Source organism: Hypomesus nipponensis, chromosome 7, assembly GCF_054491055.1.
Source record: "Hypomesus nipponensis isolate SF chromosome 7, ASM5449105v1, whole genome shotgun sequence".
Taxonomy (NCBI): Eukaryota; Metazoa; Chordata; class Actinopteri; order Osmeriformes; family Osmeridae; genus Hypomesus; species Hypomesus nipponensis.
In genome coordinates, this window is record NC_140367.1 from 9,124,611 (window position 1) to 9,142,063 (window position 17,453).

At 49.5% G+C, this 17,453-nt stretch overlaps 1 protein-coding gene across 2 annotated transcripts; it reads left to right on the forward strand.

Moving 5' to 3' along the window:
* The first annotated feature begins 1,074 nt into the window (after positions 1-1,074).
* cpm (carboxypeptidase M) lies at positions 1,075-16,964 on the forward strand. Of its 2 annotated transcripts, XM_084701019.1 has the most exons (9): positions 1,075-1,301; positions 1,612-1,799; positions 5,017-5,114; positions 7,435-7,604; positions 13,416-13,609; positions 13,964-14,134; positions 14,364-14,516; positions 15,317-15,465; positions 16,185-16,964. In XM_084701019.1, exons 2-9 carry the CDS (start codon positions 1,634-1,636, stop codon positions 16,431-16,433), a joined length of 1,350 nt encoding a protein of 449 aa, XP_084557145.1. In that variant the 5' UTR covers positions 1,075-1,301; positions 1,612-1,633; the 3' UTR covers positions 16,434-16,964. The 2 variants fall into 2 exon arrangements, with proteins under 2 accessions (XP_084557145.1, XP_084557146.1); XM_084701020.1 differs by lacking the exons at positions 1,075-1,301; positions 1,612-1,799; positions 5,017-5,114 and adding an exon at positions 5,730-5,859.
* Positions 16,965-17,453: the final 489 nt, after the last annotated feature.

Sequence of the window (17,453 nt, forward strand, 5' to 3'; positions counted from 1 at the left end):
GATATTTATATATTATTGTAATATTAACTTGAAAACGATCAGAAAACTGTTTATCCAGTCTATAGTGTCCATGTCCAGTAGAATGTAATATTAATTTGATATACAGGAAAATGACAATGAACAGCCAAGTGTATTTCACATATATTACACATGTAATCACATTCAAATATCCTGTTCTTTGTAAATAAACTGGAAGGATCGACAATGAAATAAATGAATTAATTCAGTGTGTGTGGTTAAATTAACTAAACCAAAACCCGGGTGTAGTGTAATCCTTCTTCCACTAGATGAGCGCCCCAACCATTAAAATCTTTGAAGCCGGAGTCGGATCTCTCTGCAACAGGTAGCTTCGAGTTATATTCAAATAGCCATTTATTCAGCATTGTATGTGCCTGTGTGCAAGTGAGAAAAAGTTGTCTGTGTATACATATAGATGTGTTTTTCTGGCCATGTACAGTAGGCCGTTTTGGCTGAAAATCCCTTGCCAAATTCGACTCACAGACCGCTATTGTACGTGCGTTACAGCCCCATATAATCCCTCTGGATCGCCCCAACAATGAGTGCACGGTGGGGTCCGTCTGGTCAGAAAGGATGAGTCTGGCGTGACCCGGTATAACACCAAAAACAGTTTTTAATCTATAGTCGGTGAAGATTTTTGGGAGTCAAAGTATTTAATATATATTAGTAGGCTACTTCAAACTGATAATAAGACAATTGGAAATGATTGAACTGTTCATCATTTCTCCTCCACTTTTAATAGGACTTCATATTTACCTGTCTGATTAACCCACCTGTTTGCAGTATTCATTTAAAATTACCTGCTGCACAAGCAGTTACATCGACCCATCGTCAGAAAGTAACATAAAACATTTATTTCATTCAGAAGGTAGGCCATTTCTCTAATGTCGGGAACATTTAGCAAACCTGGGTGTTCTGTTTATGGTTGTCAAATTAAAGTAGCTGTTTTGGAGAGGCATGCCATTAAATACGCATTTACCTTCTGTCACTGTCTGAAGTTAGCCTACTTTGTGGCTCCGCCTCGACCTATGCGTAAGCTAACATCCTACAGCTTGTTGGAGATCAGTCAACGACGCGAATAACTGTTAATTGCTGGCTGCGAAGGGCAGACGACGTGAGGCTATAATGGGTTTATGAATGAACTGTCAACTTTAGTATGATCGTAGACCGGAATCTGGAGAGTGTCCGCTGGTATTAGATCCTTCGCTCTTGCCCGAGAGAAGTTTCTACCGAAGCCAAGTAGCCTAATGCCAGAGTGGACACCTAGAAACTGACTGACAGAGGTAGGCAGACACAATTCTCCTATACTTTTGATCGTACTGTTTTCATTGATAAAATGTGTCAGTTTAATGCATTTCTAGCCAGAAGTAAACGTTACAGCCTAATAAAATATTGACTTTTCTCACTACTCAAGTGTTTAATTATCTGTAGCCTATATATTAATTGTTCATCTTTGGTTTTATCCACCGTGTGACCAACTGTCACAATGTGTTCATTGTAGTGGTTCCTCGAGTGCGTTCATTCACGCACAAGCTTCAGTTACTTAATATTGTTACCATAATGTTGTTAATATAACTTGGTCCCGTGGGTCAGATTGTGACTGTCCCGGAGGAGAATGATTCCAATTACGGTCTGCTTGTACCTCGCGACCCTGGTGTTGTCCAATAACGGTCTGGAGTTTCGTTATCACAACACGGTTGAAGTGGAACGATATCTCAAAGATGTCAATCTGACCTACGCCAACATCACACACCTTCACAGCATCGGAAAATCAGTGGAAGGTAGGTCGGATTCAATTCCAGATAAAACCACGTACATTGTGTGGTGGTACAGTCATACTACAAATGACTCCTCACATAAGACACTTCAAATCTATTTCAAAATTTCACATATTTTTCTGGTTGTGCACCTAGTGCAAAACAGTCTCTTAGATCAATGAAGCAATTACAGAAAGATTTCAACAGTAGGGCTACGTGTTTAACATGTGTGAACACGTCCATGGTCCACAATGGAAATTGTAGAGGTCTGTCATGAATCAGTTTCTGCTCGCATCACTGTCATTGTAGCCTGCATCTGTCTTCACTTACAGCTGCAGAGCAGTGGTGTAGCCCTAGTATGAAGTAGAAGTGTAGTATGGAGTAGTGGGGCAGTTTGATGAAATAGTGAACTATAAGTCTAGTATAAAGTGATGGGATAGAATTGTAGTCTTGTGAAATGTAACGGGCTAGTATTGTAGTGTAGTATGAAGTAGTGGGCTAGTATTGTAGTCTATTATAAAGTAATGGGAAAGTATTGTAGTCTAGAATGAAGTAGTGGGCTAGTATTGTAGTCTAGTATGAAGTAATGTGTATACTGTCAGTTAACCCAGCCCCCTCAACCCCATGTATCACTGCTCAGGTTGAGTGGGCATAAGACGGACAGTAAACCAGTTTGTATATGCCTGGTCTGCCTGTGTGTCAATAGTGGGCATAGGATGGACAGCTGCATCAGGGGTCTTCAAGAGGACCCACTTTCCTGTCCAAAATGTTTCCCTGTTCCTACACATCTGATTCAAACAAATAGGTGGTCATCAAGCGCTGCAGAAGCCTTTGCTGATGTAGACTACACCAGTGCTTTAGAGGCTGTCTTCTGTGTGCTGTGGGACTGAAAGCCTGGTGTACCAAGGGAGGGGGGGGGGGGGGGGGGTTAGGGGTGAAGAGGGCGGGAAAAGGGCCATGAAGAGTGTGGGGGCAGATAGACCAGGAAGCCAGGGGGGGCAGGGGGGGTGCTGAACAGAGGGTTAGTAGAAGGGGTAAGAGAGAGGATTTGAGACGATGGTTGAAGAGGGCGAAGAGAGAAGGAGGGGGCTTTAGGGAGAGGGGTGAGTGAGGAGGAGGGTTTGGGGTGATTGAGGAGGGTGAAGAGGAGGGGGGGGGGGAGGAAGAGGAAGGGGGTTGAGGAGGGCTTAAAGAGAGGGAGAGGAGGGGGTGACAGATGTATGTGTAACAGGTTCAGCTATGCTTCTCCTCAGAGAGATCTTTGTGTGGGGTTCCCTACCTACGCCTGCAGCTGGCTATACACACACACACACACCCCACCCAACCTATTAGCGACAGACTCAGGGACAGATCCAGTCTCTTCTATCTCTTTTCCAGCGAGGATTGAATCCAGGTCTCATTTGCCAAGTCCAAACCTCCACCATTATACCAATAGGGCGTGCATTTGGACTGAGGCAACATTGGGACTTAAAAGCATTAGACTGTAGCTCCAAACCACCTCTACTGACTCACACCAGTCCTGTCAGAGCTGTGTGTGTGTGTGTGTGTGTGTGTGTGCGCGTGCGTGTGTGTGTGTGTGAGAGAGAGAGAGCTGACCGTATCAGTGGAGCTGCCACTCTCATATCCAGTATTGTGTTACATTAAGCTAGCGCTTAGACACAACAGCTGATACACATCTTGGCATTGGATCAGCCTGTTAGCTTAGCATAGCATAGCCTAGTGTTTCCATATTCAAGATATCAGCTTTTTACCATTCAGGATTCAGTAGCATGCAATTTTTAACAGAGATCCCTGTTGTTTAGCTGAAACAATGTAAGTGGCTTAATATCTGCCGTCCACTATCCCCACAGACAGAGACTGTGTGTGTGTGTGAGTGTGTCTTTGTCTCCATCCAGACTTCACTAGGTAGATATGTAAACGTCAAATGCAGGTCTGATCAACTTGGGTGTGTGAGAGCCAGCCTGACCAGGTGTATCTCCCTGTGGTCTCTCTCTCTCTCTCTCTCTCTCTCTCTCTCTCTCTCTCTCTCTCTCTCTCTCTCTCTCTCTCTCTCTCTCTCTCTCTCTCTCTCTCTCTCTCTCTCTCTCTCTCTCTCTCTCTGGCTCCACTGCTAGCTGGATACAAAGCTGGTATTGAGGCCTGACTCTCTACCATCCGTCTCACTGTTCCTTTTTTGCTCTCTCTCTCTCTCTTCTTCCCTACCTCTCATGTTTCAGTGGTCAGATTGAGATGCAAATTTGATAGATGTAACCACATTCACATGGACCACGCACACAACTCTCACACATATGGGCACAAACACGCACACGACACAGAACTACAGAGTAGCAACGTAATCTGACACAGTCCCTCCATGCTGGAAGGCGTGCTGGATTATAATCTGTGCCAGGTTGTGAGACTGGCGGCGGTCCCGACCTCAGAGATAATCTCATTGTGTTGCGGTTGGCTGTGAGGTGAGGCCAAAGGAGACACGGCTAATCACAGTTAATCTGGGACGCCACCTGCAGACACAAACACCTCTGACCCTTCCACCCCCAACTTGGTCTGCCAGGTGTGTGTATATGTTAAAGGTATGTGTGTGTGGGTGTGAGTCTGCATGTGTGTACGTGTGTCTGTGTGTGGGTGTATCTTGGGAATCTGTCATCCTTGAGGGAGGGGTTCCTCTAGCAGGGGGGGTTGGGGGGAGAGGGGGGGGGGGGGGCAGGCCTAGGAAAGATACGCCACACAGGTTCAACCTGATCTGAATGGAATACCCAGAAGGTGGTGTTATGAAGCAGGCTTGGATGATCGAGAAACTAAACAAGCGTGTAGGATAATACACACACTGTATGCTGATACACACACACACACACTTAAATGTATATACATACTAACACACAGGACTAACATGCAAACACAAACCCTGGATTACTCAGAGCTGACACCCTCGCCACTGAGCATGCTCAGACTTGTTCTGTGGGAGAGCAGCTGACACCTCGTCCACAGTACAAGCCAGGATCTCTGCTCTTAACATAACCACAGTAGAACCACATCAATAGTCAGGCTCTCTTATCTCAGTAGAGCAACAATAGAATTCTGCCACTGTACTCTCTACAGAACCACAATAGAAGTCAGGATCTCTGCTCTCTATAGAACCACAACTCTGTATCCAAGCTGTTTAGAGTTGGCTCTCTTGTAAATAATTGATTTGTATGTGCAATTGTTGTTTGTGTCATTGTGTGTGTGTGTGTCTTGTTTCCAGGAAGAGATCTGTGGGTTCTCATCCTAGGCAGACAACCAACACAACACACGATCGGAACCCCTGACTTTAAATATGTGGGGAACATGCACGGGAATGAGGTAAGAACTCACTAGAACCACTGTCTTAGAACCATTATCTTAGAACCGCCATCTTGGAAAGAACGTCTGAGAACTGACATCTTCAGAACCGTTATATCAGTACTGACGTCTTTAGAACCTCTGTCGGAAGTGACATGGTAGAACCTCTGTGTTTGAACCTGGGCTGGAACTGTTCCACTGAGTGGCTGTACTGTATGGTGCTGTGTCAGTCTGGGTCGGGCCTTAAATAGACCTCTGTTCTCCTCTTGTCATGCCTGGGGGGTTCAGCTTTGGGGGGAGGTGTGTGTGTGTGTATGTGTGTGTGTGTGGCAGGGGGGGGGGGGGGGGGGGCTGTTCTCCTAAAAAGACATACAGAAGGCTCACTCCAGCTCACTAATGTCCCAGCCCTTAGTCCCCCAGCCCCCTAACCTCGCAGCCCCCGAACCTAGCAGCCCCCACCCACCAGCCCACTAACCTCACAGTCCCTCAGGCCCCCAGCTCCCCAGCCCCCCAGCAGACCCATAGGAGACAAGCAGCAGAGTGTGACCACTGCAAGAGATGGTCTCGGGGGGAGTCTTTTCACTGCTCTCCCCCCCTCCCTCCCTGTTTCTCTTCCTTCCATTGTGGGACCTCCCCTCCCTTGATGGCGGGGGTGGAGCGGAGGGGGGCTGATGGAAAATCCCTCTTCACATTCCTGATGTGACGAGAGAAAAGACGGGGAAGTCTGAAAGTGAGGAGACTCTGAAGAAGAGAGATGGAGAGAGAGGTGCAGTCATGATTTCGCTATGTAAACATCTATTTGTCTTGCCGGCGAAGCTCCTTTTGAATACATCGGAGATGGAAAAGAAAGAAGCTGGGAGGGAGAGGAGACAGTCACATAAGAAATGCAGGGGACATGAGCAGAGAGGGAACTGTGACAGTAGTAGAATACAGACTGTGGAAGAGACCTGACAGGAACCTGTGGAAACAAGGCCCCAGAGGAGCCATTTTGGATCCTGCAGGCCCCAGAGGAGCCATTTTGGATCCTGTCGCCAGCCCCCAGAACCATTTTGGATTATACGGAACAAATACATCCAGCCCATTCATTCAAACAAACACACAGACACATACACACAAATACATGTCGTGTACCCAGCCTTGGGCCAGCCCCACCCCTTCCAGCCCATATTCCCACACTGCTCGTCACCATAACGGATATTATTACATTGTTTTTGTAAAGCTTCTATCAGAGTAGGGTTTCCTTCGCTCTTTCTCGCTCCCTGTCCTCTCCCCTCACGCCCTCCTCGCCCTTCTCTCTCCTCTCCCTCAACTTCTCCCCCTCCTCCCCTCACTCTCCCCCTCCTCCCCCTCTCCCTTCGTTCATCCCATTCTTTAGCACCTTTTTACACTCACCTGTAGGACAGGAACACACACACACACACAGAGAACCTGGTTACCTCCTGTGTGTGTGTGTGTGTGTGTGTGTGGGGTCAGCTGACCCACAAGCAGAGGTGTTAACCCTGTCCCATCTGCTCCCTGTAGGTTCTAGAACAGGGGTTCCCAATCCTGGTCCTTGGGCCTCCCTGCCCTGCATGTTTTAGATGTTTCCCTGCTCCAACACACCTGACAAATGAATGGTCGTTATCCAAGCCTGATAAAGACCATTCATTTGAATCAGGTGTGTTGGAGCAGGGAAACATCTAAAACATGCAGGGCAGGGAGGCCCGAGGACCAGGATTGGGAACCCCTGTTCTAGAACACACGCGGGAGGGGCTCTTCATATCCGTTCAAAGATGCTATTTTGACTCAGAGGGAGAGGAGGAAAACCAAAAGAGTGGAGATGAGAGGAGATGAGAGGAAGGAAAGAGAGGGGAGGAGATGTGAAGTGAGGGACGGCTCAGTGATTCATGGGTTGAGGCCGAGGCATGGGGAGGAGAGAAGGAAGGCAGCGGAGGAGATGTATGTTTATAAATGAGTGTTTTGAGAGAGAAGTGTGTACATGAGGAGAAGGGGTCCACGAAGGAGGCAGAAAGAGAGGGAGGAGGACAGAAAGAGGGAGAGAGGATGACGGAGAGGGAGAGAAGAAAGAGAGGGTGGGGGGAGCCTAAGGCAGCGCAGGCCTCAGCTTGTGCATCATAATCACTGCTTTGTCAAACTGGCACTAACAACACAGCAGCCACAGCAACACCTCTTGTACTGGCTTACGCACGCACACACACACGCAGACATATCATTTGCACACACACAGACTTTAACACGGGTTGACTTTGGACAGATTTAGGAGAAACGGCAGGAACGGATCGGTTTGTGTCAGACACTGATCTCCATAAATCAGTCATTATATTTGTGTGTGTTGTGCTAGGTAGTGGGCCGAGTCCTGCTCCTCCAGCTGATTGACTACCTGGTCCGTGGTTACGGTAGCAACCCGCTGGTGACCCGACTCCTCGCCACCACGCGCGTCCACATCCTGCCCTCCATGAACCCTGACGGCTTCGAGTCCTCTGGGCGAGACTGCATGTACTCTCCAGGGAGGTGAGCTAGACCCGACACACTGGAACACACCGGCCTGCTGCCACTCCCAGCTCTAGATCCCACTGTCTGGAGCGACAGCATACACCCCCGGGGGATGGGATCTAGAACATTGTATTTGACGAGGTATTCAGCCGCAACGACTTATCATTGTGGTTGCTGTGAGCACTCTCACTGTAGTGGCTGTGTGTGTGTTTGTGTGTGTGTGTGTGTGTCTGAGGGGAGGTTAGGTTAGGAGCTGGAACATTTTGCAGCTGTCTGGCATACTGCTGCTCCCAGCCCAAGGTCCCAGTGGCCAGAGGGACAGAGGCTGGGAGATTCCCAGGGAGGGAGGGAGGGAGGGAGGGAGGGAGGGAGGGAGGGAGGGAGGGAGGGAGGGAGGGAGGGAGGGAGGGAGGGAGGGAGGGAGGGAGGGAGGGAGGGAGGGAGGGAGGGAGGGAGGGAGGGAGGGAGGGAGGGAGGGAGGGAGGGAGGGAGGGAGGGAGGGAGGGAGGGAGGGAGGGAGGGAGGGAGGGAGGGAGGGAGGGAGGGAGGGAGGGAGGGAGGGAGGGAGGGAGGGAGGGGAGAAGAGAGGGAGAGGGAGAGGGGGATGAAGGAGATGAAAGGAGACAGCAGATGTTTTGTTGTGGTCTGCTGCCGCCAGTATCAGATAGTGACAGAACAGTTACTCTACCTAGAACGCACACACTCGTACATTCACACAAATGTGTACACTAACGCCCGTGCGCACACACACAACAGTAGATTAGTACACTGATCAGGCTGGTCCGTGGACGCCTCTCTCCTATCACCTACAACACATAGAACATCAGAACATCGACCTTAAACACACACACACACACACACACTCTCACTCTATATACTCATATACAGAAAGAAGGCAGGGCTATAGTTATTCTTACGCTCTGTGTGGGTGGGTGTGTGTGTGATGCGTGTGTCCATGGATGCGTGACCAGGGGTTCCTCCCAGGATGCATCATCTCCACCGAACCCCAAAAAACAGGAAGCACTCACCTCCCCCACTTGTCACCATGGCGACTGTAAACAAGGGGGGAAACACAGGCTCCACCCTGCCTGTGATGAAAGCTGCTGCCGTAACAACAACAACGGGCTGTTCGACATGCTTTGATCCCTGGAGGGGGGGGGGGGGGGGGGGGGGCGGGGTTGAGGGGAAGGGAGGGGGGAGGAAGGCAGAGAGGTGAGGTGAGTGAGAGATGAAGGACGGCCATGTTTGTTGTGACAGCCTGAGGTCAGTTACACGCCATGCAGCAGAGGACAAGGGTGGACAGGGAGGAGGGAGAGGGGAGAGGGGAGAGGGGGGAGGGGGGGAGGGAAAGATGGAGGGGAAGGAGAAAGATTGGCATTTGTTTCGCTGTTTCATAAGGAAGGAGGATGCGCTGGGTTAGGGGAGGGTGTGATGATCATCCACATGCCAGCACACTTACACACACACACACACAGACATAAACCCATGAGACAGACATGGGTATCAACACACACACACACACTCACACACGTACTGCACCAGGGACAGCATCCCAGCCAGCCTCACCCCCCTGCTCCCTGCACAGCTGATGACAGCAGAGACTTACCCCCCCCCCCACGCCACAACCTCAGGCCAACAGGGCTCAGAGAAGAGAGACAGGGAAAGATGGCCGATAACGTAAAGGGACGTGTTTTTTTTGGTGCCCCACGTACAGGCATGGGCGGCCGACCCGGGTGGAGCAAGTCTCCCCTGAATTTGATGTGTCTCAGTCTTCCGAATCTCTGTGGTTGTCACAGCACACGTGCAAATACACACACGTGCATACATACATACACCCACGCTCATTCCCATATACACGCGTATACACATACAAACTCACAAGCACCCACACACAAGCACAGTTATTTTGTGTGTTTGCTGTCAGTAGCTGAGAGCTATAATTTGATATTGAGGGACAGCTGACTTCCACCTCAGCCAACATAACATTGCACATAACCCATTATGTAAATATCTCCCTCATCCCTCTCCCTTCCTCGAACTCTCTCTTTCTTCTCTCAATTTTCTCTCACTCGCTGACCTCTCTCCTCTTCACTCTCTGCAGTCTCTCTCCCTCTTGTCTTTCGTTCTCTCTCTCTCTGCTCTCTTGTCCTCAATCTTCTCTTTCTCTTTCCGCTGTCTCCCTCTTCTTTCTCTCTGGGCCCTCTTCTGCTAGAACCATTTCCTGTTTGACCGCTTTCTAACTCTTTCACACAAACGCACACACACACACACAAACGCACACACACACGTACTGTATACTCAACAGAAGTCACAAGGCAATGCAGCTTAAGCTCTTAGACTGGTTCTACACAAGGAAGAAGATATTGATGATGATGATGATGATGATGATGATGATGATGATGATGATGATGATGATGATGATGAAGATGAAGATGAGGATAATGAATAAAAGGACTCCTGCACAAGAAAGAACAGAACAGAGAGGAGTGGAGAGTTGAGTGAAGGAGAGAGAGGAGAGGAGGAGGGGGAGTGAGGAGAGGCAGAGTGAGGGACACGAGGGGTGAGGAGGGGAGAGGAGAGGAGGGGAGAGGAGAGGTGAGGAGGAGAGGAGAGGTGAGGTGAGGAGGAGAGGAGAGGTGAAAGACCCATGTCCTGTCCTGGTACCAGCAGGGTGAAGGTGTCACAGCTTACATAAACGCACGTCGGCTCACTGTAAACAAAGGAGACACTCCGAGCCATTAACCGTACCATCACAGACACACACACGCTCTCACACACTCACACACTCATACATGCACTTCTCACACACACAAACTCACACATGGACACACACACCGTGGGGTATGTCACCATGCCCCATTAGCACCCACATCTGTCTCTCTATCAGCTGACAGGATAGTGGGGGCCCTCATGGGAGGACCCATTCAACTTGCCATCACACACTCACTCACACACACTCACTCCCTAACACAATCACACACACATCACAGACTCACACAAACCACTACCAGCTAACAGGACAGTGAAGCCCTGATAGCCCTCAGGACGGCGTTTCCCAGAATGCAGCAGATCAGGACAGGGGATGGATCTGTTTACAGAAACGGATCTTTCTCTGTCAACCTTTAGACCTGGCAAACACACAGTCACACAGACGCTCATACTCGCATGGACAGACGCACGCGCACACACACACACACACACACACACTCCCTCAAACACACAGTCACATACACACGTTCTGTAAATGTCAAAGAGCAGTTACTCTATGTGGGGTCTCCCCCCTGATCTGTGAGGGCCCCAGTGTTAGTGGATTCTGCAGGGGCACATCCTCTCTGTACCAACATAGCATACTGCTGCCAGAGGCCTTGTGTGTGGTATGGTGACTGTGTGTGTGTGAGTGTGTTTTTCTCTGTCAACAACCTTTATTGCAACATTAACCACAGTGGTTAATAAAACAGCAATGTGGCATACTAACACGCATGCGGAAAGACAAACAGGCTAGGGGGTAGGCAGAGAGACAGGCAGACGGGCAGACAGACAGGTCAAGACAGACACAAACAGGCATGCAGACACAGATAGGCAAGCAGGTAGACAGACAGGCAAGATGATAGACAGGCAGACGGTCAAACAGACAGGCAGGCAGAGAGACAGACCGACAGATGGGCAAACCAACAGGAAAGCCTTCAGGTTGACGGACAATAAGACATGCTATCAGGTAGACAGACAGACAGACAGACAAACAGGCCACCTTTCTGTGTGGAGGAAGGTGGTCCAATCCTAGGTTTAGACCACCCAGACAGCCCCCCCATGCCAGGCCTCTTCAGGGTAGAGGAGGACAGAATGACAGAGAGAACACGAGAGAGATGAAGGGAGATGTTAGAGAGGAAATCTAAGATGCACAAGACCCTGACATCAAAGTAACGGTGTTGTGTGTACATTGAACCGTACATACTCAGACACAGTCCCCCCCCCCCCCACACACACACACACACACACTCAGGTAACCCGACAACCACACACAGCAGCGTTCCTCCCCTCCGAGCCCTGTCGGATCCGTTTTGGTAGATGAGGGTTCTGATGAGAAACAGGTCTCAGCCGGGCAGATTGTCAGAGTGGGGAGCTTCACTCTGTTGACCGGGTCATGGGACAACTTGGGCTGCTGTTCCAGGTGCTAGGAGGGATGGGGGAAGGCTCTGGCTTCCTGGGAGTGTCACAACACACACACACTCCCAAACCCACACACAGATATGCATACACATACACACAGGGACTTCCATACACTATGTGCAAATGTGTGTACTTGTCTGTGTGGGTGAAAGTGGCTTGTATCTCTGCCATGGTAGCCACCACACAGGAAACCAGGCGCCCTGCTGGCTCCTCCTACTTCCCCTGCAGCTGCTGCCTCGGTGGCTGGCCTGGCACTCGTTACAAACACACTCAACACACACCCAACACACACACACCCAGCACACACACAACAAGAACACCCAACACACACACACCCAGCACACACACAACAAAAACACCCAACTAACACCCCAGCACACACCCAGCACACACACCCAACACACACCCAGCTAACACACCCAGCACACACACCCAACACACACCCAACACACACCCAGAAAACACACCCAGCACACACCCAGCACACACCCAGCACACACCCAGAACTGACCCAGAACAGAGAGAGACCGAGAGAGAGAGAGAGGGATGAGGGAGATGCATACAGGAGGTTTAATCAGTTGACCAGTTTCCTCTTCAGTCAGAAGAGAATCAGAGAGGAGAGGAGGAGACGATAAAGAGGAGCAGAGAGCAAAAGAGAGGGGAGTGGAGGGGAGGGGAGGAGGAGGAGAGGAGGAGGAGGAGGAGGAATATAGGAGGAGGACAGGAGGAGGAGGAGGAGGAGTATAGGAGGAGGACAGGGGGAGGAGGACAGGGGGAGGAGGAGAGGAGGAGGAGGACAGGAGGAGAGGAGGAGGAGTATAGGAGGAGGAGAGGAGGAGGAGGAGTATAGGAGGAGGACAGGAGGAGGAGAGGAGGAGGAGGAGTATAGGAGGAGAGGAGGAGGAGTATAGGAGGAGGAGGACAGGAGGAGGAGGACAGGAGGAGGACAGGAGGATGAGGAGAGGAGGAGGAATGAGCCGACGAGGTGGAAGAGGAGAGCAGAAGAGATAGCACAGGAGAGGGGCAGAGACAGAGTTTGAGCGGAGAGCACTGAGGCACAAAGACTCCTCTGTGTCTTGAGAAGGAGAGGAGGGAGAGAGGAGGGGGGTAGCGATAGCTTGCTAATGTTTACCCAGCCAGTCAGTGGTTACGCACGGACAAGGTCAGCAAACATCCTGTCACTTACTGCTGAATATCAACTACTCTCTACTAGTGAATATCAACTACTGTCTACTACTGAATATCAACTAATCTACTAGTAAATATCAATTACTGTCTACTACTGAATATCAACTAATCTACTAGTGAATATCAACTACTGTGTACTACTGAATATCAACTACTCTACTAGTGAATATCAACTACTGTGTACTACTGAATATCAACTACTCAACTAGTGAATATCAACTACTGTGTACTACTGAATATAAACTACTCTACTAGTGAATATCAACTACTGTTTCCTACTGAATATCAACTAATCTACTAGTGAATATCAACTACTGTGTACTACTGAATATCAACTAGTGAATATCAACTACTGAGTACTACTGAATATCAACTAGTGAATATCAACTACTGTGTACTACTGAATATCAACTACTCTACTAGTGAATATCAACTACTGTGCATATGATGACATCCTTCCACCTTCTCTCCCAGGTTCAACAAGAACGGTGTGGACCTGAACCGGAACTTTCCAGACGCGTTCTCTCGCCCGGAGGGGGAGGGGGGCGAGCGGGAGGCCGAGGTGCGGGCCGTAATGGACTGGCTTGCCAGCGAGAGCTTCGTCCTCTCAGCCAACCTGCACGGGGGCGCCGTGGTGGCCAGCTACCCCTACGACAACAGCAATGGAGGTCAGGACACGCACACTACACGCACACGTACACACACACACTTACACTCACTTACTCACTCGCACAACTGCTTCGGGCTCACCCCCACCACACCATGAACTAATAGGTAACAGTGTTACGTGACCTTTACAATGTGCTCAAAATCACTAACCAGCTTTTGCACACACTCAGACACTTAGACACACTCGAACACACACATCCACATGCACACTCAACACACACACACACACTCTCTTTAAGCGTGGAACAAGAGCATTCACTCTGATTTGGATCCTTGTGAGCTGAAGCGTGGTAGCCTGTGATCATGTGACCTGAGCTACTTTCCCAACTTCCTGTGTTGTTGTCATGTGACAGGAAGTGAGCTGCAGAAAGGGAACAGCGTGTCTCCAGACAACGATGTGTTCCTCCACCTAGCGAGAACCTACTCTTTCACCCACGGCAGCATGAGGAAAGGAGACAGCTGCTTCGACTCCCAGGACTTCCCAGATGGCATCACCAACGGGTACAAGTGGTACCAGCTACCGGGTGAGTCTCTAATGGTGTTTACTGGTACCAGCTACCAAATGAGTATCTACAGGTGCCCAACAAGCACGGTAGCGGAGCCCCGGAGCAATACATTTCACCATGGCCCTCTCCATCTCCCCCTCTCCCTGTGTCTCCTCTTCTCTCCTTCACTTCCTCTCCCTTCCTCTTCTCCTCACCATCCTCTCTCCTCCTCCTCCTCTTCCCCCTCTCCTCTCCCTCTCCTCTCCAGGTGGCATGCAGGACTATAACTATGTGTGGTCCCAGTGTTTGGAGATCACCCTGGAGCTGTCCTGCTGTAAGTTCCCTCCAGAGAAGGACCTCCCAGGCCTGTGGAACCTGAACCGGCCCGCTCTCCTAGCCTACATGCAGCAGGTGCATCTGGGTAAGTACCAGCTCCTGCATCCATACATGGACTGTATACATACAGGGTATGCTGTAGACCAGGACCACTTCATGTAGACCAGAGGGTTAGGGTATAGCTCAGTGGTTGAGCATGTAGCAGAGAGATAGCAGGTTCAGATCTCCCCTGTACTTCACTTTGGATCAAATCTTTCAAATACATTATTACTATTAGCATTATTATTACCAGGACCAGCAGCACCTACACACATATATCTGAGTTTCCAGGCGCGAACTGTCCTCTTGTCTTTCTGACACCAGGACAAACAGCACTGCTATCTATCTGACTCTGACACACACACACACACAGCACACACACAACCAGGATACTTTGAAGGACATCTGAAACACTGGCTGATTCCAGCAGTGTAACCCTGACACTGTCATGGTGTGTGCTGGGTTTGTGTGTGCGTGTGCGTGTGTGTGTGTGTGTGTGTGTGTTGGCAGTATACAAAGGCAGGTGTCAGAGCAGCCAGCTGGGAAACACTTGACTTGATAGGTAATCAAGCTCAGGGATCATCTACCAACCTTTGTGTGTGTGTGTGCGCTCATGCGCTTACACCTGTGTGTACAGGTGTACATGTGTGAAGGTACAACAGCCTATCTGTATGTATAGTTGGTTGTTAAACAGCTCGTGTCTGACTGCATGTGTGTGTGAGTGTTATATCTGTCTGTGTGCATCTAGATGTGTCGAGCTAGTTTACACCATGTGTTTGTGTCTAGCAGTGTAACACAGAGTGTGTGTGTGTGCGTGTGTGTGTGTGTGTGTTGCTGCTGCTGCAGGTGTGAAGGGCCAGGTTCTGGACTGGGATGGTCAGCCGGTCCAGAATGCAGTAGTGGAGGTGGAGGGCAGACGGAACCTTTGTCCCTTCAGAACCGACCGCCATGGAGAATACTACCGGCTCCTGCTGCCCGGCAACTACACCTTCAAGGTGAGGCTGTCCTCTGCTGGCAGGGTGTGGTATTACAGCCTTGCTCACCGGCCCTACGTTACAGTTTAGACATTTTCCAGAGGAGTGGATTGGAGAGAACCGAAGGAGGAAGAAAGGAGAGGAGTTTGTGTTCAGGTTTATCAACCATGTGGGAAAGCAACAACAGAACACTGTTGAGACCCTGCTCACTCAGCCACATTGGATTTGGAAGTAGTTACAGAAACACACACACATCAACACACACCAACACACACTCTTCCATGTGGGTGGTCTGGGCTCTGTAGTTGAGGAACAGTCGTGTCAACCTCCATGTGTGTTTTCTCCCAGATGCTGCTATAAACATCTAGGAAACAAACAAACAAACAAGATAGGCCAACATTCCACTGGCTGGCGGCAAACAACTTTATTAACTACGCTGTGCTTAACTAGAGGAATGTAGAAATGAGATCGCTCACTGTTTTTTTTATGAGGAACAGTCAAACTGTCTCATAAGTATTGGTTCTGTTCCATAAAGTTCATCTGTGGGTCTCTGCTGTTTCACTGGGTTGTTTTATCAAAGGCTAGAATCCTGTAAATCATCATTCCTGCTAATAATTAAACAATTAATGATACATTTATAAACATTTATAATAATTCAGTAAACTTTGTAAATGTATTACTGTGCATTCTGCTGTGCTTGTATATTCACCTGTGTGTTTTTGTATGCACGTGTTTGACAGGTGACATTCCCTGGCCACCGTCAGCTGACTGAGACCCTGAGTGTTCCGTACGGTCCTGACTCCTCCTCCGCCCTCACGCACAACTTCCTGTTACAGAGAAGCACTTCCTCCATCCCCTCGCTGCCCCCCACCACCCCCTGCAACACATCCCAGCTGTGGGGGCCCCTGGAGGGGCACGCCAGGGCCCCACGTCCCCTCTGGACCTCCCTGCTCCTGGCTCTTACACCCCTCTACCTCCTACCACTGTAGCCTAGTGTGCTACTGCTGTGTACTAGCATATTGTCTCGTGAACACCTGCTATGTACCAGCACACCATCGAGTGCACTACTGCTGTGTACCAGGACACTGTCGAGTGGACACCTGCTATGTACTAGCATACTATCTAGTTAGCACACTCGCTACTGCACTACCGCTGTGTACTGGCACACTATCTACACATGGTGTAGCCTTGTAGTACTTTCATGTGGACGACTCCATTATGTTACGCTCCCCAACTCGTGCACTACTCCTGTGTACTAGCACACTTTTTAGTGGACACTTGCTGTAGCCTTGGTGTACTTTCTGGTGCACTTAAGCCCTGGCCATTGGATCTGGACCCTGGCGAGGATAAGTGGATTCAATTCTTAGTATTGTATATTTTTCTATCTATTCAAACACTTGTATTGCTCTCCTTGCACATACACATGAACCATAGCTGTGTATCAATGACTTTTGTTCGTGTTGCTGTGCAGTGTTGATCTGCTGGGCTTAGGAAAGGGGGTTAAGAAAGAGATTTGTGGGGCTAGGGAAGGAGGGAGGAGGTCTAGGGGGCTAGGGAAGGAGGGAGGAGGTCTAGGGGGCTAGGGAAGGAGGTATAGGAGTTTAAAAGTATTGTTGTCATGTACAGTCACTATCAGTATTGTTCCCCTGACCCTGTACACCCCTGACTTTTACCCCAGATCAGGCTGCCAAGGAGTACAGGGTTGATAGAGACAGTGATATCAGTCACTGTAATAGTATAATGCTCTAATAACATCAATATATGCATCGAGATGTGAAGAAATGGAAGTGGGCACACTAAAAAAAGTACTATTATCCAAGTCTAAGACTGGACAAATATTCAGTGATGTTGCTGGGGTAGGAAGATTTCATGGAGGTCTTGTTGAGATCGAAGGTTCATTGCGTGTGTGTACACTGCATGCCATGCACACTGTAGGTATGCATTATGTGATCACATGATCCCAAACCTGACGCCTTGTCTGTTCTACCTCAGAGCCCCACCCACCTCAG

What these genes read in the sequence shown, in the direction of transcription:
- cpm (XM_084701019.1), top strand. Translation starts at nt 1,634, where the DNA reads ATGATTCCAATTACGGTCTGCTTGTACCTCGCGACCCTGGTGTTGTCC. An exon ending in CTACGACAACAGCAATGGAG is followed by an intron (nt 13,610 to 13,963) that starts GTCAGGACACGC and finishes GTCATGTGACAG; the next exon opens with GAAGTGAGCTGCAGAAAGGG. An exon ending in CAAGTGGTACCAGCTACCGG is followed by an intron (nt 14,135 to 14,363) that starts GTGAGTCTCTAA and finishes TCTCCTCTCCAG; the next exon opens with GTGGCATGCAGGACTATAAC.